General features: G+C 48.1%; 1 protein-coding gene across 1 annotated transcript; it reads right to left on the bottom strand.

The window, feature by feature from the left end:
- Positions 1 to 10051: 10051 nt before the first annotated feature.
- LOC122385156 lies at positions 10052 to 22883 on the bottom strand. The gene is made up of 4 exons (XM_043373227.1): positions 22751 to 22883; positions 18909 to 19088; positions 11924 to 12205; positions 10052 to 11129 (listed from the first exon to the last, which is right to left on the bottom strand). The coding sequence occupies exons 2-4, from the start codon at positions 19050 to 19052 to the stop codon at positions 10932 to 10934; spliced, it is 624 nt and encodes a 207-aa protein (XP_043229162.1). The 5' UTR covers positions 19053 to 19088; positions 22751 to 22883; the 3' UTR covers positions 10052 to 10931.
- Between the last annotated feature and the right edge of the window lie 1191 nt (positions 22884 to 24074).

Genomic DNA, 24074 nt, shown 5'->3' with positions numbered 1-24074 from the left:
CAAGGAGTTGACCACCGCCACCTACGTCCAACTCCAGCAGGAGGCAGAGTCACTCACGCTGTCAGTCGTCCAACTCACTAACGACGTCACCATCTCCGTCCGCCATGAGATGACGTTGACCATGATTGACGGCAAGGTCCACAACGCCATCCAGGGCATCCGGTCGCAACAGGTCTGCAGCATCTGCCGGGCCAAGCCTACGGAGATGAACAACATCGACGGAGTCCTGGCCCGGCCCATTGCAGGAAACCGGACTCAGCACGGAATCTCCACTCTCCACTGCTGGATCCGGTCGATGGAGATGTTCCTTCACATCGCGTACCGACTCCCGTTCTGCGAGTGGCAGGCCCGTGGAGAGGAGAAGCAGCGGATCGTCAAGGAACAGAAGCAGCGGATCCAGACCGAGTTTCGTCAGCGTTTGGGGCTCCTGATCGACCAGCCCCTTCCTGGCGGAGCTGGAACGACCAACGACGGCAACTCGGCCCGCCGCTTCTTCTTGGAGCACGAAACGTCTGCAGACATCCTGGGCCTTGATTCCACCCTGATCCGCCGCTTCAGCTACCTCCTCCGCGCTGCGTCCTCCAACTTCAACCTCGACGAAGAGCGGTTCGGCGTGTACGCGGTTGAGACGGCCAGGATATTGGTCAGTCAGTATGGGTGGTTCAGGATGCCCCAGTCGGTCCACAAGCTCCTGATCCATGCTCCCACTGTCTCCGCCGGCATGCTCCTTCCCCTGGGGGCGATGTCAGAAGAAGCCCAAGAAGCCAGGAACAAGGACTTCAAGGCAATCCGGGAGCACCATTCGCGCCAGATGTCCCGGGTTCAGTCCAACACCGACCTGGTCCACCGGCTTCTTGAGACTTCCGACCCCTTGATCAGCCCCCTCCGGATGCGGAAGCTGAAGACTCCGACGACCACGGCCACGGACCAGTTTCCTTCAGAGGTCCTGGCCCTCCTTCGGGCTCCATCGGTGAAGCTGTAGAGCCTGGGTGGTGGTGGTGGTGGTGGTTGTCTTGCTGGTCGCGGGGATGAGCTTTCAGTGTGTGTTATGATGGGGAGGGAGGCATAAAGTTGCCAACTTTCAGTGTGTGTTATGATGTGACATATAAACAGTTTTGTTACAAATCATTCAGTGTGTTTGTGTGTTTGTGTGTGTGTTTGTTAAAGCTGGCCAACTAAAATCACTCGTTATTTTCGGTTTCTGAGGTAAAATGTAGAAATTCGGTCATGTTTATGCTTATAGATCCTTTTCATGTGGATTTGAACTCAGTTCACTCAAAAATTATTTTTGATCGACTTCTTCGTGAATCTGGACCAGTGTGCACCGCCAATAAACTTTTATACATCGACACCCATGAGCCAAGCTTTCTATACAGTTTGTGTGGCAGCGGCCCGACCAAACCTTTGGTATTTTTTACACCTTCAAATTTGGTAAAAGAGCGAGAGGAGCTTTGAACGGTGATCGTATAAAAGGCGTGCCTAAAAAGCGGAGGAAAAGGTTGTTTTCAAAAATTTCGCGCGCCTTCGGCGCAGCATTTCAAGAACACTTGACCTTTTGTGACCTGGAGTATAAAGAATACACACGATGCAAAATCAATGCAGCACGACCTATACGAGGTTACGCAAAAAAAAACTGGTGGCATGGTAAAAAACGCCTCCCAACCCCCCCCCCCCCCCACCCCGCTGAGCGATTTTTTATCTCGCGACCGTATGGCGCCCTCCTTGGGTGAGGTGGCGCCCTCCAAACCCTTGGCCCCCCCCTTCGCGATTTTCTAAATACGCCGCTGGGAGGGACCCTGCCTGTTCGGTCGTAACTGGTTAGAGGCCATTAAGCTGGATTGGCCAGCCATAGGTCGGTTGACAGCTCATCCCCAGGTCGAGCCTATTCTGGCGGAGTTTCCGGAAGTATTCCGGGACGGCCTGGGCTGCTACCGCGGTGACCCTGTTCATATTGGTGTGGATGGTAACGTTCAGCCCCGGTTCTTTAAAGCCAGAACCGTTCCTCTGGCATATAGAGCGCAGGTTGATTCTGAGCTTGACAAACAAATCAGCGAGGGTCTCTGGGAGCCGGTCTCTAACAGTAGATGGGCCGCACCACTAGTGATCGCACCGAAAGCAAACGGTTCACTGCGTATCTGTGGAGACTATCGTTTGACAGCTAATAAAGTGGCCACGCCGTATCAGTATCCGTTGCCGCGGGTGGAAGAGCTTCTACCCAAGCTGGCGGGAGCGACCGTGTTCAGTAAGATAGATTTAAAGTGTGCTTATAACCAGCTGCCATTAGATGAGAGCTCCAGACAGTATCTCACAGTGAATACCCACCGTGGGCTGTTGAGACCGACTCGTCTCAGTTTTGGGTACAGTTCAGCGCCGGCGTTGTTCCAGAAAACCCTCGAAACGCTCCTAGCGGGCATTCCCGGTATCGGGGTTTTTCTGGATGACGTGGTTGTGTCTGGGGCAGACATTACCTCTCACAACGCCGCGCTGAGGGCCGTCCTCGGCCGCCTGCAGGACTCCGGCCTGCGAGTCAACCGTGAGAAGTGCCAGTTTGGGCTGGCCGAGGTAACGTACCTTGGTCACAGGGTGAGCGCCAGGGGTGTGGAAGCCACCGAGGAGAAAGTCCGTGCCATTCTCCGGGCACCCGAGCCAGCGTCAGTGGGTCAGCTGAGGTCCTGGCTGGGTGGTATTAATTATTACGGAAAGTTCCTGAAGGGTCTCTCTACAGTCTTAGCGCCATTGTATACCCTGCTTCGCCAGAACCAGCCGTGGCGCTGGGGTGACACTGAGCGCTCCGCGTTCGAGGCTGGCAAAAAGCTGCTGCTAAGCCCGCCTGTGTTAGCCCATTTCGATCCGAAATATGATGTGATTTTGTCCGCTGATGCGAGCCCTATTGGTCTCGGGTGCGTGCTTAGTATTTTGACGCCAGGCGGCGAGAGGCCGGTGGCCTTCTATTCTCGTACCCTAAACGACACTGAGCGTAGATATTCGCAAACTGATCGGGAGGCACTATCCCTGGTGGCAGGCGTCAAGAAGTTCCACTATTTTCTGGCTGGTAGATCGTTCAGAGTTCAGACTGATCATAAGCCCCTGCTGGGCTTACTCGGTGAGCAGAAGCCTCTGCCGCTCATGGCGTCGCCGAGAGTCGTGCGCTGGGCCATGATGTTGTCGGCCTACGATTATCGGCTAGAGTACCGTGCTGGCAGGTTACAGGGCCATTGTGATGCACTGAGCCGGCTGCCACTGCCCGACGTACCGGCGGACGCCAGCAGTCCGGTGCCAGCGGAGCTGGTCCACATGATGGAGGTTTTGGACTCCAGTCCAATAACAGCACAGCAGATTCGTCAGTGGACTGCGCGTGATCCAGTCGTGTCTGCTGTCTATCGATATGTTCAGGACGGCTGGCCTTCGTGTGGTGTACCGCTTTCTTCTGAATTTGGGCCATATAAATGTCGGGAGTCTGAGCTCAGCTCACAGGGTGGCTGCGTACTTTGGGGAGCACGGGTGATCGTTCCGCCCCAAGGTCGCGCATCGGTACTGCGGCTCCTGCATAGTGGACACTGTGGGGAGGGCAGGACCAAGTCATTCGCCAGACGTTATGTTTGGTGGCCAAACATGGACCGTGATATTTCTGAGATGGTCAGTAAATGCTCCACATGTCAGGAATGGCGCTCCAGTCTACCAGAGACGCCAATCCATCCCTGGGAGTGGCCGTCTGGATGCTGGCAGCGAGTGCACATTGATTTTTGCGGTCCGTTTCAAGGTAGTATGTTTTTGATTATAGTCGATGCCTATTCGAAGTGGATGGATGTTTTTCCCTGCAGACAGGCTACTACTGAAACCACCCTGGAAAAGCTGAGAAGCTCATTCGCGTGCTGGGGAGTCCCCAGAACCCTAGTCTCTGACAACGCCCAGTGTTTTGTCTCTCCAGAGTTCGAAGCGTTTTGTCGGGTGAACGGCATTTGTCATCTGACCTCACCTCCGTTCTCTCCGAAATCCAATGGGCTTGTAGAGCGGGCTGTTCAGACGTTTAAGCGAAGCCTCAATAAGCAGGGTAGAGGCTCGGTCAACACTAAAGTGTCTCGATTTTTATTCAACTATCGCACAGTCAGCCATAGCACGACACATACGTCACCAGCAGAGCTGATGTTTGGCCGTCAGTTACGCACGCCGGTCGATATGCTGCGACCCGACCTGGAGGAAACTGTCCGACGGGAACAGGACCGACAGAAACGGTGTAAGGACCGGGGGTGTCGACAGGCAGACTCACACTCTGTGAATATAGGCGAACCAGTTTATGTCTCGGCTGTCGGACAGTTGCAGGGCTCGAGGGGAAGAAACTGGCTTCAGGGGGTATTGATTGGACGACGCGGTGTGAAACTCACTGTCCGTTTGAATGATGGCCGTGTTTTGGTGCGACATGTCGATCGGGTGCGTCCATGCCGCGGTGTTCCGGGGGCGCAGAGTCCGGACTGGGGTCCGGATCCGGCGGATCTGGCGTCGCCGCTGGCTGACGCCGGGCCGCCTGGCTCGCTGGCCGGGCCGGTCTCCCCTGAGTTGGGCGCTCCGCCGGCGGCCGTAGCGGCGCCGGCAGTGTCCGACCGGGTGCTCCGTCCCAGGCCGCTTCCCGGACCGGACCGATTGAGTTATGCGTAAGATCGTACGCACCGTCCTATGCTTTGTCAATTCATGGTCGTGTTCGCTTTGTATGATAGGTTTTAATTCGTGTATATATCGTGCATTGTTTTATGTCAAGATCTGGTGGGGAGGAATGTGGCGTTGTGGGTTGTCGCGTGCCGGCCGCCGGGCCACCGGCGCCAGCTGACCGTGCCTGAGGCCGGGACGGTCACGTGACTGGGCACCGGCGAGGGACCCGTTCCGTCTGAATACAGTCAGTCTAGACCGAGACCTCGTTGTGTTTCACTTGGTTCGAAACAGCGCCCTGGAGAAGCTATCTTGATGGGATCTATCCAACCTTACCGGCCGTGGGCGTTTCTTGGGCGTTTCTGCATTGACAGTGATGACGTCATTATCGAAAGCATTTCAGAAACGTGATAGACGCTCTCAGTGGGGTTCTTTTATACAGGCTTATCGGCGACAGCCACTAAATCACAGCGTGCGGAGAAAACTTCAAATGCTGGTACACTGAAAAGCCTGAGAAAATATATAGCACGCATGTGAACAAGAGGGTGAAATGAGCTCTGTTGAACGCCGACGTTTTATCACATTTCTTGACATTTTTTTCTGTGACCAAAACGTGAGTGGCTAAACGACTCTCCATTTAGTTCTGCACGTCCCGGTTTAAATTAAATCTGACAATAGAGATCCGGTAGACGGTACCAGAGACAGCGCTGTTCATTTTGGTTTTGTAGAATGAATGCTGCGTGCGGACGGGTAAAGAAACTGATAAACCCGTGCACGAGACTCCATATCCGAGCTTAATCTGATGACGAACCGGCTCAATCTACGAGAGGTCGTGTCCTATTCGGTTCTGCTACCAGGCGGATGCGCGGCTCCCTTTCAGAAGATTGGCGAAGAAGATTAAACGAAACATGTGGTCTCCTTGGCTACAGGAGCGTCGGGTCGGCTCGTAAACCGGGATGCTGCCCGTAACTCGTCACGTGGCGGGTTTGTGACCGTATAAACTCCCCAGGGGGATGCTCTGAGCGGCGCGGGTCGGGTCCGCCGACCCTGAGATCATAACACGCAGCAAAGGTCGCCGCCTTTGATTTTATGCCTCATCGTCTCCACCTTGGGTGACTCGTGCCGTGCTGGTGGCGCAATCCTTTTTGCATCGTCGGACTCGGTAGCATGGCGGATATATTACGAGATGTTGATGTTCGATTTGTTGTTCGCAAACGGACGATTTTTCGCTTGGTTTCGTTCAGTAAGGTGGTAGGTACAGTTTGTGTATCCTACATCTTAGTGAGATTATCAATGATCGCTTAACGAAAAAATATCTGTTCATATCTATTCTGATATCAGTCATGGGCTAGTCGAATTCATTTCTCAACAATAATCGCCGCTGGCTGGCCACCGCTCGCTCGCCGCTCGAAATGGAGGCTGTGCAGTACAGCCTATATTCAGGCGTAACCACTACTGCCATCTATGAGAAACTTTACACACCTCGCGGTGCAGCCTGCTTTCAGGCGCTAACCACTGCTGCCATCTATCGACAGATGTATGAAACCGTGCTCTACACTGTTGTGGAGCGGAAAGGGTTGGATAAAGATGTGTGGATCCTCATTCAAATAAAACGGGAAAGGAAACGCAATGACTTGCGCAAGGTGCTATGCTCCAGCATATACAATTTCGTACCGCTATGTGTGGTAAAAACACATATGTTTCTTTAAATATGCGTTTTATCTTATCATCTTATCGTTTGTGAGATGATAGGCAGCCCACAATTCATATTCAAATTGTGCAAATATAAAAAAATTGGAATGAGAGTTTTGACGAGACCAAGATTTCCGATGAGCATCCCGCCTGCACTCAGTTGCTATTGCGATGTTATCTTTATTACTAAAAAAACGCACCACATTAGAAACTGTCAATAAACACCTGTTGTGTGCAGAGACGATGGAAAAAACTGCATTCTGGCCATACGAGCGTGTGATAATTGCCACAAGTTCCTGGCAGCCAGAATACAACGAATGAACGAACTCCGCACGTTTGCCATCGTCAGTATCGATTCTCTCCCCACTCTAAGCCATTCTCGCACAAATCCTCGGGCCGTCGACCGGCTGCCGTCAAATCAAAGTCGCCAATCTGGGGCTCAGCGACGACACACACCGTCCGGTGACCGCGTGCTGAGCCGATCGAGCCACTCTCAGAGGTCACAGGTCACCGGACGGCGACTCACGCCGTGCCGGTACTCGTCAGTGAGGAGAGCTCTGCGGGGTGCTGACGACCTCTGATTTAGTATCTTTATAATATTTTTATGTGACATTCTAGGTACACTTGCAAAATATAAATGTGTTTGTAGAGCCATCGGAAACGTCGAACCATCTATCAACTTTAGAGCATGATCACACATATAAAAATGCATCATTATCTGATTCTGACAATATTGGGGAGGATATTCATTAGGTGAGCATGCAAAAATCATCCTCATTTCTCTTTGCTCAGCAGCGGCGATAAAGACAGAGGCAATCCACCTGAAAATCCATTATACGATCCTCCGTGAGAGCGGTGAAGTCTGCCGCCTGACTGAAGTTCCCGGACCGGGCTGCTATTTCTGACCACGGGCTGTGCCATCTGCTGTCGTTACACAGAGCTGAAGGGTGGCTCTCAGTCTCCAACTCTGCTCCCGTGTCCACGGCAGGTGTCCGAAAATACACGTCCAGAGGGCAGCTGCGCAGTGAGGGACCTTTTATAAATACCCACCGACCTGTCGTTCCGCGAACACATAATAATGCCATGTAGCATGTTACAAATGGGCTATTAACTTTTTCAGAACCCTAGTCTTTTATGTAATTAGTTTCATTTGGTCTAAGGTTACCGTACAACGCAAGAAAATATGCTTAAAACTAAATTGGTTTTAGATGTCATATGCAACGTGTTTCTACATTCATTACGGTTAAGCAAATGTGGTTTGTACGAAGTTTCTTTGCATATTTATGATCTAGTGTAAGCCGAGGTTTTGCCATAATTACTCATCCTCAATGAGTGTCATGAACCAATGTCGAAAATCATTAAGCAGTCACTTATATACAAAAATTGTATGAATATTGGTACCTATACAAGTAACTAAAGTGTATTGCAGCTCATTCATATGTTTCATATTCATCGACTGATTACAGATTGAAGTTGAGGAAATCGACGAGAATGGGCCCAACAGGACATCATGTCTCTCGTCCCGATAACGTGAAGATGAAGATGACGATATTTAGATATGGGAAAGCTCGATAGTGATATTCCAGTACTTAAAATAATCCAGTTCAGTCTGTCCACGGTTCAGGAATGCACACAGCGACTCAACAGGACATCAGTTCAGCTGAACAGTGTGGTCGGTGGTCGATGGTCGGTCGATGAGTATCGTTCGACCAGCTGCTTTGAACTGACCCAAGGTCGCACCTGGACTGAACCTCGAACTGCACCTGGCCAAAGCGCCGGTCGGCCCTCGGTCCTCGAGTCGAGAACAGGGTTGTATACGACTCAATCAATAGCAATCAATTCAATCACGACAAATTTGGGAAACCAATCAAATCAATCAAGTCAGAGGAGTTTTCGGGAATTGATTCAATCGACTCAAACGCGACAATGAAAGGAATCAATCAACTCAATCAAACGACTCAAACCAAGATATACATTAGGTTTTTTGCCCCACCAACTTGGAAAAGTGTCCATAGCAGTCTGGTGTACCTACCTACCTACCTACCTACAGAAGAAACAAAAATATTGTCATTTAAAATTATAAATTGCCATGCCATTCAAAGTTTCTATGTAATAAGGAAGGATACCTAGTGATGGACAGGTGGATCATGATATTGAGGTTCAATGGGTAGAATTGGAGCAGAAGTTTCATTTAATGGGTGCAAAATAACCCAGTAGTTGACTTCAACAAACGCCCCTTAACCCAAATCACCACCTTTCACCTAAAAGTTGTCAATTTAATTTTGGCCATATTCCAGCTAAGTCATCAGGCCATCTACCCCATGTAAATTGTAAAGCCCCCGTCTGTCTCTTATGTGAGTTATGCGGAGCTCTTCTGAATTGAGCCCTGAACATAATGAACCTAGCTAGGTTACATGCCACACTGACACCATATTGATATGAAAGTGTTGAAAATGTGCTATAAATTTGACAACTTCATTAGGTATGCTTTATGAAGACAGCAGGAAAGCAGGTAGGTCCCTACTTACCTGCCTAGATGTGTCACTGGCTACCAACAGTACCAACGAAGGTAGATAGGTTATATGTGAAGAATTCAAAACATTTTATTGCAATACAATTTGAAACTGTTAGGACTGGGGGATAGGGATGAGCATTAAAAATATATTTAAAAGGAAATGGAAAGGACAGGGACTCTGGAACCACAGGATAAGTTAAGGACAAAGGAAGAAGAACAAGGAAAATTAAATGCCGTTGGTGCGACTGCGAAAAAACAAAGAAAACGTTTTGCCAAGAAGTATGCTAAGCTTTTATAAATCCTTATTCTTCGTCTTTTGATTTTTTGGTAAGATGACGTCATTGATTATCATGTAGTATGGTAGATCATCATAAAATAAATCGGTTGTACAACACCAATTTCGTTTTAATTATTATTTCAATTGAAATAAAACCACTTAATAATATTCGGTAAAATATTTTAAGGAAAATGAAATATATTAAATATGTTATGCCTAGGCTCTCAGGAGAAAAGGATCAACAAACGTTCTGCTGCAAATTAAACAATGCAGCAAATTATTAATGTAAACGTAATTAGCGAGACGAAAACGGCGCTTTGTTTCAGTTATTTTTGTAGGGGTTTCAGATATTTATAGAGTTCAGTGGGTTGTTTCTGAGGAGATGTGGAGATGTGAATTAGTAATTAATCACACTTTATTAGTATATAGGGCCTTGCACTTTATCATCTGGATTAGAAAAAAAAAATTCCTGCTGATTGCAGAAAGGTAGGTAGGTGCATCGCCAGGCTCTATCACAGGATTGGAGCAGTTATTGCAGTTGAAAGTCAAAGTTGGCTGTTCATGTTTAGGCCCTGTTCTTTATTTGGCCATCTACTCCATATTGCAGTTGTGATGACAAGCAGTTTTCAGTGTAGTTTTGTGATCTTTGATGTCATCAATTGGTGTCATTATTTTTCGTCAACTAAAACTTATTTCAACTTTCCATTCAATCGACTCAATCATACGAGTCACTTTAATTTTCGGGAATCAAATCAGTCAACCAGTCGCTAAAGTCAAACGAGTCAGTCAACCAGTCATCTCGAAAAGTCAATCGACTCAATCCAATCAACTCAAAATACGCCCTGAATCAAATCAATCAATTCAATCGACTTGATTGGTATACAACCCTGGTCGAGAATAACCAGCGACGGTGCTAAACTCTGAACTCCACGAACCGGATAACGGCCGTATATTTGTATCGCCACCATGTCATGACACCTAATTTTGACATTGATCACAGTGGATATGACTAGAGACAGAGCGTTGTATCCCTCAGCTGACCACAAATGTCAATCCACACACGTGACTGTTCGGATGACGTTTTCTTTCGGATAACATTCCCGGATCCATCTTCATTTCCAGCGGGGATATTCCCCGCTAAATGGTCCTCCGCTCACCATAGATGCAACATTTTTCATTACCAATGAGATGGAGATCAGGGGCAAGAGCCAGCGACAACACACTCTACAAAAAAGCGGCTTTATCTGATCCGCTCACTCCTTTGTCTATGGTCGGTTCGGTTTTCATAGATCACCATATCTCAGCGCGACCAGAAATACTTTCTCAATCAGTCATGACCTTTTTCTTATCGCGTTGGATTTCTGGACAGATCGGTCAGCAATTCTCGTACTCTCGTCCGCCAGCACACTATCCTCATCCCATCCATCTTTTTGTTTGCTATCACTTTTTTGTCTTTATTTCTTCGACGGTGTGCTTGCCTGAGATATTCCTATCGGGGGGTTTTAAGATTTTACCTCTATGGGTGGCAAGCGGCCCACAACACACGCGCTAACCCTTGCAGCCATAACACTTGCCTTTATACGCAAAATAGACACATTCTATGATTCACTTTAATATCTCGACAGCTTTTGAGCCGGATATGAAAGCATTCTCTCAGTCTTAGCATTTCTCATAACTCCTTCACCCGCTGCTTTCATAGGCTAGCCTCTGTCGTTGGAATACTAAGCACTCAGTCCGGCCTGCGATGCTTCCTTTAGGGAGACAACCCAGTATGAGACATGCCCTTTCATTCACCCGTGTTTTCCGTTAGTGTTCGCCAGTCGCGGTGACGTCACTCTGGACTCTGGTGACGTCATAGCGCGGCGGTGCGTCCGGCTGGATGCTGATGAGCTGAGCGGTGGCCGGTACCGTGGCCTCTGTGGGGCTGGGAGGCGCGGCCTGAGAGCGGTACAGAGACCGCTGCTCACCGCCGCCCTCCCGGGCCGCCAGGGCGTTTGATTTCACCTGCACGAAGGAGGGAGATTGTTACATAGAATAGAAGGAATACGGGATGGAAGACACAGTAAGGCAGAAAGGTAAGTTTATTAGTTAAGAACTCAAGAGGCCGATAAGCGCTCTGTAAGCTGGAGCTAGTCGCGACAGTACAACATGCCAGACACACGAGAATTTCGGTGCCAATTAGTGGCAGTTGGAATGTGGGCTGCTCAAGGGAAATTAAAGCTATTTATCTCAGATTAGTCTGACCAAGTTGGATTAACTTTTACTTGAGTTCTCGTCGGAAGATGGGAAACTGAAATGAGCCAGGGCTAAGAAATGCGAAAACTTTAATTGGCTACAGTAAAAAGTAAATTTGATACGGATAAGGAATCCCAAAGGCATATTGATCGACTCGCCACAATGAGCTCTGAACACTGACAGGCATCATTTGCAGTATCAGATAGATGGACCTGATCATGCCATCCACACTCCAGCAACATTGTAAATTAAGTGGACAGTCCTGCGAGATAACACATGTTTGACCACTGAAACCATCAGCCTACCGGACTATCGTGACTGGGAGACCAAGCGATAGATGAAAAAGTCAAACAGACCAGGACCATTGACCAAAGAGTGACCCCTAGCCATGCTGCAGCAACGGACACGTCACTGTGACCACTGACCACTGACATCTGTAGCATCAGATAGACTATTGAACACTGAACAGCCTGCAGGATCACACAGACCACTGACCATCGACCACAGACCACTGACCATCGACCACAGACCACAGACTGACCGCCGGCAGACCATTGACCTACCTGCAACATCAGACAGACGGAGACCAGGGTGCCCGTGGCGCCCATGCAGGCCGCGGTCAGCGCGGCCAGCTCGGCAGCCGTGACGTCCGAGGCAGCCGTCAGCAGCGCCAGCGGCGGCGGCAGCAGCACCAGCAGCAGCAGGAACGAGCCGGCCGAGGCCAGCAGCAGTAGTGAGAGAATCAGCAGCGGCCGGACGCAGCCGGCCGGCCGGCAGCAGGCGCGCCGCCGGCGCCGGCCGCCCTCCGCCGGCCCCGGCCAGGACGACTGGTCGCACTGGTCCTCCTGCGACACACGAACGCACGGTATTAAATAACAGTTTTTTTTTAACTGCTTTCAATCAAATAAGAATCTGTGATCTGTAAAATATATGCATCAATCGATACACTGATGAGGCTTAGCGCCTTGGTCTACTGGATGTGGTGCTTAACCCAAACCGACCAACCGATTCACTGATGACATAATAATCACACTTAGTTGGACCACAAGTAATTATCATTGAGGTGTAACCTTCCCTCATGGCTACGAGTGATATTAAATCCCTTAAATTTGTATTGCTTATTGCAATTTCTTGGCATTACTCAGGATGTGTAGCCGTTCCGGTCCTTTGCTGTCAGAGCAGCTTGTGAAGATGTTATAAAGCACTTGGTCATTTCGACTAGATGGCCGGAATCAAGGCCGGAATACTCTCCGACAATTGGGTGCACTCAGTTAGTCCATTACCGCACAGCAAGGGCACAGACGGTCTTATAGCGGGCAGCGCCGAGGAAAACATTATTCTGAGAGATCTTACCTAATATTTTTTTTGCGATGTTTGCGTTTTGCGGCGGACGGGCGTTTTTTTTGCGGCGTTTTTTGCGTTTTTTTCCGGTTTTCGGCGGGCGGGCGATTGTTTCTTTTTTTGCGAAGTTTGCGTTGGCGTTTTGCGCGTTTTGCGCTGTTTGCGTTTGGCGGCGGGCGAGCGGTTTTTCACAATAGGGTTGGGACCTATCTGCATGCTCTGTATGTTTTGGTAAAATAAAAAAGCTCAGAATTTTTAATGATTTAATTTAAAATCACTTTGTTAAAAAAATGCCTAGTTAGTTCAGAAATTAATTATTTGTGGCTGAAAACGACTTGCTTCTGATTGGTCGGGCTAATCATGACGTCACATGTAGGTATATAACTGTCTGTATATTTGGCGCAGTTGAGACATACATTTTCTATGTATTTTCCTATGGTAAATCGGAGTGATTGGTCGTGTTTTCAGTGTCTCTTTATTTTGCGCTGGTATTGCGTGGCTAAGAAGTTTTATCAAGAATGGCATATACTAAAATGTTCCTTTAATAATGGAGCTTCAATATCTGTGAGTTTTATTGGCAAGCGAAAACTGATTTCGCTGTTATTTTATCTGGAAATTACTCATTTTTTTTAGGTCAATATTCAAAATATTTTACGGGAACAAGTTGGCACTTTTCTTGATTTTTGCACTCAAATCGCGTGCGATTCGACTGTATTGGAACTTGCAAAGAAGCTTGGTGATTAATTAACTGTATTGTTATGGCACTGTTTGCAAAGCATGGATACCTAATGAAACTCTGCCAAAGACTTAGCTACATAGCAATGCCTCAAGTAATACGCAGGAGGGACAGAATTCAGAGTCCGATCGAGAAGAATCGGTGCAAATGCTACGAAGACCAGGCAGCTCTGATACAATAGCTAGTCGTCTCACTACTCTCACTCCATTAGACCAGCTGATTCCTGACAGCACCGACTCGGATGCAAAGATGGAGCTCATCTTCCAAGCCAGAAACCAGTTCTTTGATGGAAGATGTGATGCTGCCTCTGTCTCTGCTTTGTTGGCCACTTTGGACGGGGCGGAGCTCCGCTCCTTGCGTGAGCGGTTATTCGCCTGTCATCCAGAAATAGTTCCTTCGTTTGCTGGCCGTTCCCTGATTAGGTGCAATACGGGGAGCTGTAATCAGGGAAGTAACTTTCCTTATGAAAGGGGTGCAGGTGCACCCCCGTCCGCCATCCACTAGAAGTGCACCCCCATAGGCTAAGCGGCGCCCCACACGCCGCCCCACACGATTAGCTCTAGAGCAGATGGCGATGGTGATTTCTCGGCTACATTCCATCTCGGCGTCGTGATGCTTGTGGGCTTGGAAAGCGTCCAGTCGTATGTAGGGTAGTGTAGGGGTAGGGTTGAGTTCAATAAGGTCCTTACATTTGAAAGGTTTGAGCAACCCGCAATCAGCACAACATACCACAAGTTAAATAAAAAACTACCAAACTCCGCCCAACTAATACCTATTAATAAACATTACAGCCAAACTAATGGCCTAAATAAAAATGTATCTCAAATCCTAACAGTTATCGCGTGTGATGGCGCCATGAGTTGCTATTATCCAAAACAGATGCAAATAAACATGTTTGTAATGTCCTATGTATGTTTGTTTTAAAAACGTTGCAGCGGCGCTGGGAACTGCAGTCTTAGATCTGGGTATGTTTGGCATCTGCAACTCTTCATATACACATTAACCCTATTTCGGACGGGGAGACCTTTCAGGATTTTCTTGTACAATTGCCAAACGCCGCGAGACATTCAGCTCATATTTGGTGACTTTTCCTAAATGCTCATTGCGCACATCTCAGCAAAAAAAAAAAAAAATGCCGGGTCAGGTCAGGTCAGGTAACCAGAGCGGGTTTGTTGACCCCACCTCAGAAAAGTTTGCAAACACGTCAGAGCTTGAGTTTTTCACGAAGTTATTTCCTCTCATCAAGTCTTCAAAACAGTACCTGCAGTATGTGTCGTTTGTATATCTCAGAATTTTTTATCTGTGACCTGAGGTTAGGTCAGAGTCGTGACCTTTACATTGCAAGCCTATGGAAAAGTATTGAAATGCGACCTGCACCTCGAGTAAACGAGTCAAAACCACCCAATTCTTTAAGAATTATGACAAATTATCGTATCTGTAATGATCCAGGTGCCATTTACTGACAGGGACACCGGAGAGGGTTATCTGAGCCGAGATCATGTGAGGTGATATCTACCATACATCAATGCTCACAATACTTACAATATTGACAATGCTTTTGCTTACAACACTTACAATACTTACGATGAGCCAGCAGGCACTCTGCCGTTACAGTTCTAACTTCTGTTTCGAAAAACGACGTTACACACATTCGCTGCCAGCATAACATGTATTGTTTGACAGTAACAAAATACAATTGACATCTGAACCCCAAACGGACCGCCATCCACTCAAATTTTATAACCCTGACCGGTCAGGGGGCGAATGGAGGTCATTTCCTGGGCATTACACTCAGCCCTTGCACAAAATATCTCACCTGACAGTGATCATTACAACAATAGCACCGACTTGATAGTGGATTTCAAAGTACTTGCATCAGCTCTTCCTGCTATTGCAGACGATCATCTCCTCAGGGTAATGTTGTTCGGGACATGAACGAAGATCGTTTTCGGAGTTTCATAAGTGCTACTGCAACAGCCTGGCACAAAACAGGACTTGTACGCTCTTCTCTGCACTTTGTCCTTCAGTATATCACAAAAGAATTGTTTAGAATCCATCTTACGCTTCTTTCACAGTCTCCCTTGCCACCGTAGGGCGTAGATAGATTGCTGTTGCTGGTAAGTTAAGGCACGGTAGATAGAAATTACCTCGGTTCTCAACGCCTTAAGTTATTTTCATAAAAAAGAACAAACAAATGATTAATAAGATGACAGGAATGAAAACATTTTAAATTTTAATCGTAAAGTAGTCCAAATATTGGAATGAGCTTTTGCTTTTCAGCATCCTCCGATTCATCATCTTTATCATTTGAAAATTCGAGGTACATAAAATGTTTATCACGCGCTCATGTTAAGTGGGAATATAGTACACGGCAGACACATCAATTTTTGACACTGAACATTTCATCCGTAAATGTTTTAGCATAATTTAAAGTTAAAAACAGCGCGAATGGCAGAGTGAAGCAAACAACATCTTTCACCCATTGATATAACATGTAATCTGTGGTGCGCCAGATGCGCCATTATTTGTCAACCGCAGAAGGTGACATGTGACGTAACAGCATCAAGAGCATCTTTTTTCAAGAACTTTTCAAAACAAGTTTCCTATCTTTCTTCCCCCATTTCTCTCAGCTTATTGATTTTATGAGGCAATGGTATGCACCATAAATTCTGTGAAAATAGTTTGATCATTTTCATGCATTCTTCAAAAATCGAGTTCCCAACCCCATTCAAGTCCCAACCTTCGGATCCGCAGTGCTGTTCGACAAGCGCTGCCCGGGCCTTTTCTGGGAGATCTTAATAAGATTTCCACGATATGTGACCAGCCGCAAGATGAAAAGTGTCGGCCACTGCTGTATCGTGTACCTATTGTTTTCTGCTGTTCCAAGACCTTCAGATTGGTGATCCTTTGCAGTATTGACAGTGCCTATTTCGATATTAAATGTGGAGGTCAAAGTATTCGCACAGCGCTAAAGCATCCTACAGTGAAAGACGTCAAAAGAGGAATTTCATGACCTCTAAAAACAGCATTTTGAACTATTTTAAAATGGCGCATGCAGCTAGTTTGAAATGACCCGATATTTTTAATGTCGTCTGACACTCACACATGGTTTGTGGTTCATTATCTCGGACTACCTTTGTGGAATGCTCGTAAAGTTATAACTTATTGGAAACCTCATACCATCCCCATGAAGAGGCGACCGGCTCCGAGCATAAATGTCGCGGCCACATCAAACGGGTAGGTGGCAGGTTCACAGAAGCATATAGCCTTACATATGGCATTCAGCAAAAAACACTTCAATCTGATCTCGGTATCCGTTGCACGCCAGCCTGAGCGGGCGCTCAATCCGACTGTGTTGGTGGCCACTAAGCCAGCTCTTGTCAGGCTCCAAACATAACTCAATTACCACTTCCACCAGAGCCCGAGTCCCGCGGGAGAACCGGCTCCCGACCAATCAGAGAACGGGATACCTCTTACGTCACAGGTACTACATCGATCACCGCGCCATTGTGGCCGAGCCGGACTTTGATATGCGCTAGAATGATGATAAATGTCGGCAGGTGTTTGGCATTTATTCATACTTAGCTTCACTAAATTTATCCGTCATTAAATCAGCAGTTATTTTACGTCATTTGCCCACATGCGGGTACCACCATGGGCGTCAAACCAGCGATCGTGTCAACTTATATCTCGATATGATAATCTTCTCTTTGCTCGAAGAAGAATATACCATTTAAAATATATCTTAAAACTATAAAAAAACGTTCAAGATAGCGAAAATGAATAGTTATTGTAAATGAGGATCATTAAAGTAAAATATTACCTTCTATTGGCACATGAAACATAATTTATAGAAAGAATTAACTAACGAGCTTTTTGAGACTAACGCATTAACCCTCGCCGGACCTATTGGTTTTCTACATACGCGCCGGTCGAGGGGGGGGCGGGTACGACCCCCCCCCCTCGCCGTTTCGCCCCTGGTGGAGCTAGCGCGTCGCGGAAAAAACGAGCGTGTGCGCCGTTACGAGACGCAGAGATTGGTACCCAATTTTAAGGTCCTAGGTCAACCGGTGACCTCTGAGGTCAGGTCAAGTGCCCTAAGGTACGGTTAAGTTTTTGGAGAATAACTTCGCCAAAAACGGCCGCAGAGCCGCGATTTTGGCAGCATCGTGTTCGCCTCGCTCAGGCGCGTCGAATGGTATACTTTTTGTTCGGGTCAGGTCAACTTGGGGTGTTGACCTCAGGTCAAGGTCAGGTCAGCACCCTAAGGTCACGAAGTTGGTCGAAAGGGGTCATGTCGCATATCATTCGATTCGGCAGGTCTTCCTGAGTCCATTGGTGGCTTTCCCGACTCGCTAGCTCAATTTGATCAAGAGTTATTGACGAAAAACTAATATGACCTTGATGACGTCATAAATGACGTCACGCAAGGTCAACATTGCAAAAGTGACGCATCTAACCTTGCAAGGAGTGCATCAAATCACGATTCTGTGTGCTTGAGATAGTTGGAGGTCGTTCCCGGCGCCAGAATAGCAGTTTGAATTTTTCCCCATTGACTTATAATGGTGAGGTCACGAAAATGACCTGACCTCATATGACCTTTAGGAAAAATCCGAGATATACAAGTTGTGAGACTCATAATGGATACTAGATCCTGCAAGTTTCATTTCCCTGTGACATCTCCTCTGGCAGTGAGGGCGTTGCGAAGTTGCGACATCTGAAGACCGTGCAGAGGTTCACTTATGACGTCATAGGTCAGTGACCTGACCTGGCTAAAAAATGCGGTGGGTGTCAAAAGATTCGGCTTGAAGCAAAGGTCAGGTATGCCAAGTTTCAGCTCTCTATCGCCAGCGTGTTCGGAGCTATCGCGAAAAAACCCTATGGGGGGGGGGGGCGGCACCCGCCCCCCCTCGGCCGGCGAGGGTTAACGTCTCATTTAGGTATCTATATCTATGCTATGCTCACTACGGTCAATTCATTAAGAAATTTGTTTCAGACATTGCCGTAGCCAATCCACTGATGCGTTGGACAATACAAACAACATTTATAAAAGTTGTGTTCCCGTCCGTGCGTATAAACAACCCTTATTGCCAGCATCACAGTGACTGGCCAGCATCACAATCATTTGGCATCGATCAATCAAACTGATTTATCTTCAGCCCCTCTGACCCGATCGGGAAAATACGTGGTCTGTAGAAACATAAACAAACAAAGCAATGTATGTAGTGATGCATGGAATGGATAAATAAGTGGCCCGTATCACACGGCATAGCACGCCATACCCGTATTAGTGGAACGGTGTCGCATGCAACCCTATTCTGCCACATGAACGGCTTCTTTGTGAGATAGTACCTTTTAGACTGAAAGCTGTAGACCCTAGCGAAATGCATAAGAACGTGGCGCCCTTACATTGTGATGTGATGACAAAACGTCCCGAATAAAGCTCCCTCCCCTCCCGATTGCACACCTACCTCATATTCATAGAGGTCGAAGTCCACGCTCTCTGGACCATCGTAGAACTGATGTAGGTAGCTTTTGACGCCAAACTCGCAGTTGCCGTTGATTTCGCGTTCCTTCCAGGTAGGTGGCGGCTCTTTGGACTTGAGCTGGGTCATCTGGCCCGCTGGCGAGGGGCCGGCGCCGACCCCACCCTGCCGGAAGAGACCGTGGGTCAGTGAGAAGAGCTAGAAGTTCCGTGGTACCGACGGCGCATTTGTAATCTCGGAATCAGTGTGCAGAGAGGTGGTTTTGACTATCGAGAATGATTGGTCATCCTGCAAGCTAGAGAACAGACTTTCAAAGCACATTAGGGGAGTACGTTTGATGACAGCGCAGTTGGTAGGCGTCAGTGCAGAAATGAGGCTTGTTTGCTGAAAGTCATGATGTCCCAAGAGAAAGAGAGCCAGACAGGCCAGCTAGTTCAAGGGTAAGGGGAAGGGCTGGGGAAAGGGGAAGGGGAAGGGCTGTACTCCGACGGCAGTCGATGCAAGGTCGCCGTTGAAGGTCAAAACCCATTTAGAAATTAGTGGAATTGGACCGGCACATGCTCTGTGACGGCGGAATGCTCGGGTCACCAGGTGGGCTGGGGCGTTCGTCAGCCGTCTGACTCCGAATAAGTTCATTACCGAGCTCCCGGTCCGGCCCAATCCGTCTCTAGAGCGCACCTTTTGCGTCTTTTCCGCTGAGCTGGCACTCCAAGCTTCCCCCCGCGCGGATTATACCCCCGGAGAGGCTCGGTCAAAGGTCGAGGGGCTCAGGCGGTGCCCGCCTGATGCTCCGGGGCACTCGGTCGGAAATTCTCCAGCTAACTAAGGCGGCAACCAACGACCGACTGGCGGCCCGGCCCGTATTTCGCGGTGGCAGCAGTGCTAATTATTGAAGTTCGGCCCCAACCTTTCGGCGTGAACTTCAGAGCTTTCCGACACCTGCTCCTGAGACACATGGGACTTACGACTTTTGGCCGTTTGCTCTCCGTGCAATCTTGAAAAGGCGTTCCCTCCAGCCATATCGTTCGGTTGAACTTAAGGGACAATCGGTAAGAAATGTACAGAGAATGTGTTCGTATATCTACACATCTTCATTTTTCATAATTATTAGAATTTCATGTTCAAGCTGAACTACCAGGTCAGATTGGCTTGCTAAGCAAGACTTCCTGTGCACCCATCAATTCACAATTTGATACCCACTTTGGCCAATTAAGTACCAGACCATCGATTTAACAGTCGCAGGAACATTTTGCCTGGAGCGACGACACCTGTAGCCTTTCTCGCTACAAGCTGATTAACCACTGATTGCCATGCCAGGTTATAAAATCCACTCCAAAACATGGCAAGAGACAGCGAAAAGTTATAGCATGCGAGATTGAGGTCAGCGTCAGCTCTACGACTATTAGTTCTGAACTCCTGGATCGTACTCACTGTCACAAGTCATCCCAAGGTCACGTATTGACAGTTATTAGACAGGATAGGTCCAAACTTTGACCGGCAAACGTCGCTGTCTGATACTAGATGACACGAGCTTTTGTTGAGGTGGTTAGCCACCGTTCAACCAAAGTCAGATGCCATAGATTAGTGAAGTAATTAAAGCTCATCATGTTCAAATTTGGTTAAAAAAAATGTTCCAGTGATCAGAGGGCACATATCTACGGCGCCATCGAGTCGGGTAGTCGATGGTCACTGTCCAGCTCTTCTGATATTTAACCTGCAGAATCAAGAATGGGCTGAACCTGCAAGAGCCTGCATATGCACAAGCACAATTGTCAGTCCCGCCACAGATGGAAGTAATTACTATCGGTTTATACCGCAATGTTTATTTACATTCATTGTCCGTCTGCGGAACTGTTTATCTATGAAACTGTGTTGTGTCAAATACAGAAACTCTGCCCAGACACAAAACAAGAACAAAAAAAAAAAAAACAAACAAAAAAACAACACAAGTTTAAGATATCTTTATTAACTGAAGATGAGTGCGAAAATCATGAAGGATGTTGAATGGAATAGCATTAGGATGGGTATAAGACCAGCGCATTTGCTGAATGAACGCTTATACGGTACCACAGTCATTTCAGGACCTGATGTGGACGTCGACGTTGCAGTGACTTCATTCGAACGGAGAAAGAACACGTAATTGCGGAGCATATAGCATTATACACATTAAATAGGCACCTTTGCAAGCTCATCATCAGCAGAAGTACAGATACCCTTAGCAGAAGTACAGATGCCTCGGCAGCTTTGCATGCTGATTGCTGAGCTCTTCTATGTAATGCACTTCCGCGTTGCACTCTTCAAAGGTCAAGCCTGCGGCTGCGGAATAACTTGGGCCAGACATGAGGACAGGGTGGTGCCGAGGGCCTGCCTCTGACAGAGAGCGGCCATTGCGCCACGTTTTCCCGACAGTTCCCTCGACTAAAGTCACTTCAGAGGCAAGACGCTGCGGTTTGGGGTGTCATGGTGCTAAGCAAGTGCCATGAGTGCTAACATAAACCATAAGGGAGTAGCGTGGGGAGTGAGGCTACTCTGACGCGCGACAAGGAGCTGGGAGGGGATGGTTCAAAACCCATCGGTCGCCGGGGGTCGCGCAGGGCCTCCGATCATCCCCGTGATGGAAGATCGATGACGATCAGAAGGGAAATATGCATGGGAAGAGCCGGACCCGTGTGCTGTAGATGACGTGAAATTGACATCATTTAGGCATCATGTGGTGTGACATGCTGCATGGAAAGTGGTACATTAGAAGAAAAAGTCCTCATTTTCGGCATCAGAGACGATAAGGAGACGTGTTAAGGACCTGAATGCAGTACATTGGAAATAGTTACGTCGTAACACCTAGGCAGGCTCGCGTGATGACAGCCTAAATTGTTTTTGTTTTTTTAAATAGAGTATACGGAAATCCTTAACAATGTGCTATATAAGAGCCCTAGTAGGTGTCACTTTAATGGATACCGAAAGTTTTTGTATTGTGCACTGTCTAGTGTCTTTGCTCTTCAGTCGAGCGATAACTTAAAAACAAAACAAAAAACAAATAGCACTCATACCACTGCCAAAACTATGAATTAATAGTAATTTAGTGAATACTGAACAACACCTCTTAAATGTCAACCTTGAGTGCGCAGCGTTAATAGGTTTTACTTTGATCGTGCTAACGAGAGGGCACGTTTCCTTATGCCGTTGGTATATGTTCTGCCTGCTCAACTTTAGAGACGTCCAGCAGCGTTACTTCAGCTATATTCTGAATTCTGATTGCAAAAAGTTACAGAAACTCCCGGGCTCTGGTGAGTCTGTCTTTGTGAAGTGATGTAGTTACTTAGACATTCACGACATTCTGCACCTTAATTACTCCGACAAAGTGCTTCAAATGAATGTTCGCGCCAATTAGCAAACCTTTGAAAAGGTCAAAACTGTATCATATACATTCCTATGCCAACCCTTATTTGCATGGGACCAGGGACAACATAAAATTCTAGAGTTGCAATATGCATTGCGGCTTAATCAAATATCGAGTAAAACATTAGCAAAGAAGTCGTGACCTGCATTGATTACTGTACTGAGACCAGTGACTAGGCTGTAACTGGTCTGCATTTGTTTACATGGGTCAACCGTTGACCAATTCAACAGATTACAGCTTTCTGAAACACTGAAGTAAAATCATTGCCAAGTTGTCAACACAACTTCTTGTCACCAAATTAATATTCGGTGCAATAAAAACAAAGGTGACCTTATAAACAGAGTGCGTTGCGAGCCGGGCTGCGTTCAAAGCCGAGAGCGGCTGTGACCGCCACGATTCTCTCCGACCCCGCCTGCCGTGCCCAGCTCACCTTCAGCGAGTTCGCGAGGTCATGTCGCCGGCCGGGGCCGCGCTCAGGTCAGGTCAGGTCAGGTCGCCGGGGCAGTCTGCCGAGAGCGCCGTGCCTCCGTCCGTCCTCCGTCCGACGCCGACGAATCAATACTAAAACGGCGGCGCGTCGAGCGAGCGTCGGTCGGGGCGGCGTGGGCGGCCAGCACGGCGGCTCCGCCCCCTCGACCCCCCTACCCGGCGGGGGGGGGGGGTGCCACGGGGAGTAGTCGGCCGCCGCTGATGGCGGCAGTTTTGGACACAGTAGCGTCAGGGGTGAGGAACAGAGCGAGGGCAAGATGAGAGAGACTGAGCTTGATGACATTTTACTCCAGACACTGGTGGAGAAATGATGTTCCTTGGGCCGGGATAGCCTTTGGCTTGTTTCCACGGGACTGGGGAGTCTGGTTGCTACCATCCGTATTCAGATACCTGCCCATCTATGGGAGAGAGAAAAACTCCATTGTCTATTCATTGCAAAGCAGTCTACAAGACAAGTAAGTGGAGGCCTTGCGGTAGGAATGTCATTGCGGGACACTTTTTTCCAGGCTTCGTGAGCTTAAAATTTTCCCGTTCCTCTTTTCATTCCTCCCTGGTCTTCAGCGCCACGGTCACGATCGCAAAACGCATCCTTTGCATGGCGACCGGCGCACCGCTTCAGGCGATACACCGAGACGGTCACCGGCGCAAACTGACACCGCTCTCGACCAATCAGCGTTCAGCTCAGCTGACAGACGCGACGGCCGGCCGCGCAGTACCTACACAAATTGAAATACGCATGGCTGAGGGTAGTCGGGTGGTTAATAACTAATTAGTGATTGGTGATATGATATTTGGAGTGACAGTGATCCGAGCGGTGCGGTGGTGATTTTATTGTGATGATAGTGGAGTGATGAATGTGCGGAAAGTGCTCTTGCAAGCGTGGGTAAGTGTTGAAGCTCAAGCTGCAGCGCGAACTTGAACTGGCTGCGACTTGCACTGAAGTTGAAGTGGCTGGCCGGATAGACGACATCTCAGGAGGCCTTCCATCGGAGAGACTGAGACGACTTCGAGATTTCATAGCGGTGATGTACCGATCCGGCCTCGGCCGATAACTTGATGTTTTTGTATGATGTATTTTATTGTCAACAATTGATCGGCCAAGCAACAGGGGTTGGGTCGGCAGGGAACCCGATTCCCCAACACTCGAAAAGTCACAAATCTCAAGTCAGAGCTGCCAGTGGGCAGTGGAAGAGCTTTTGCCCACCCATCCCTCTCCCTGTCTCTCTTTCCCTCTCTCTGTCTCTGCCTCCATGGCCCTGCCGTCT

This window comes from Amphibalanus amphitrite, unplaced genomic scaffold, assembly GCF_019059575.1.
Source record: "Amphibalanus amphitrite isolate SeventyFive unplaced genomic scaffold, NRLGWU_Aamphi_draft 000210F_arrow, whole genome shotgun sequence".
Taxonomy (NCBI): domain Eukaryota; kingdom Metazoa; phylum Arthropoda; class Thecostraca; order Balanomorpha; family Balanidae; genus Amphibalanus; species Amphibalanus amphitrite.
Note: the sequence above shows the minus strand (reverse complement) of the source record. Positions and strands in the feature narration are given on the sequence as shown.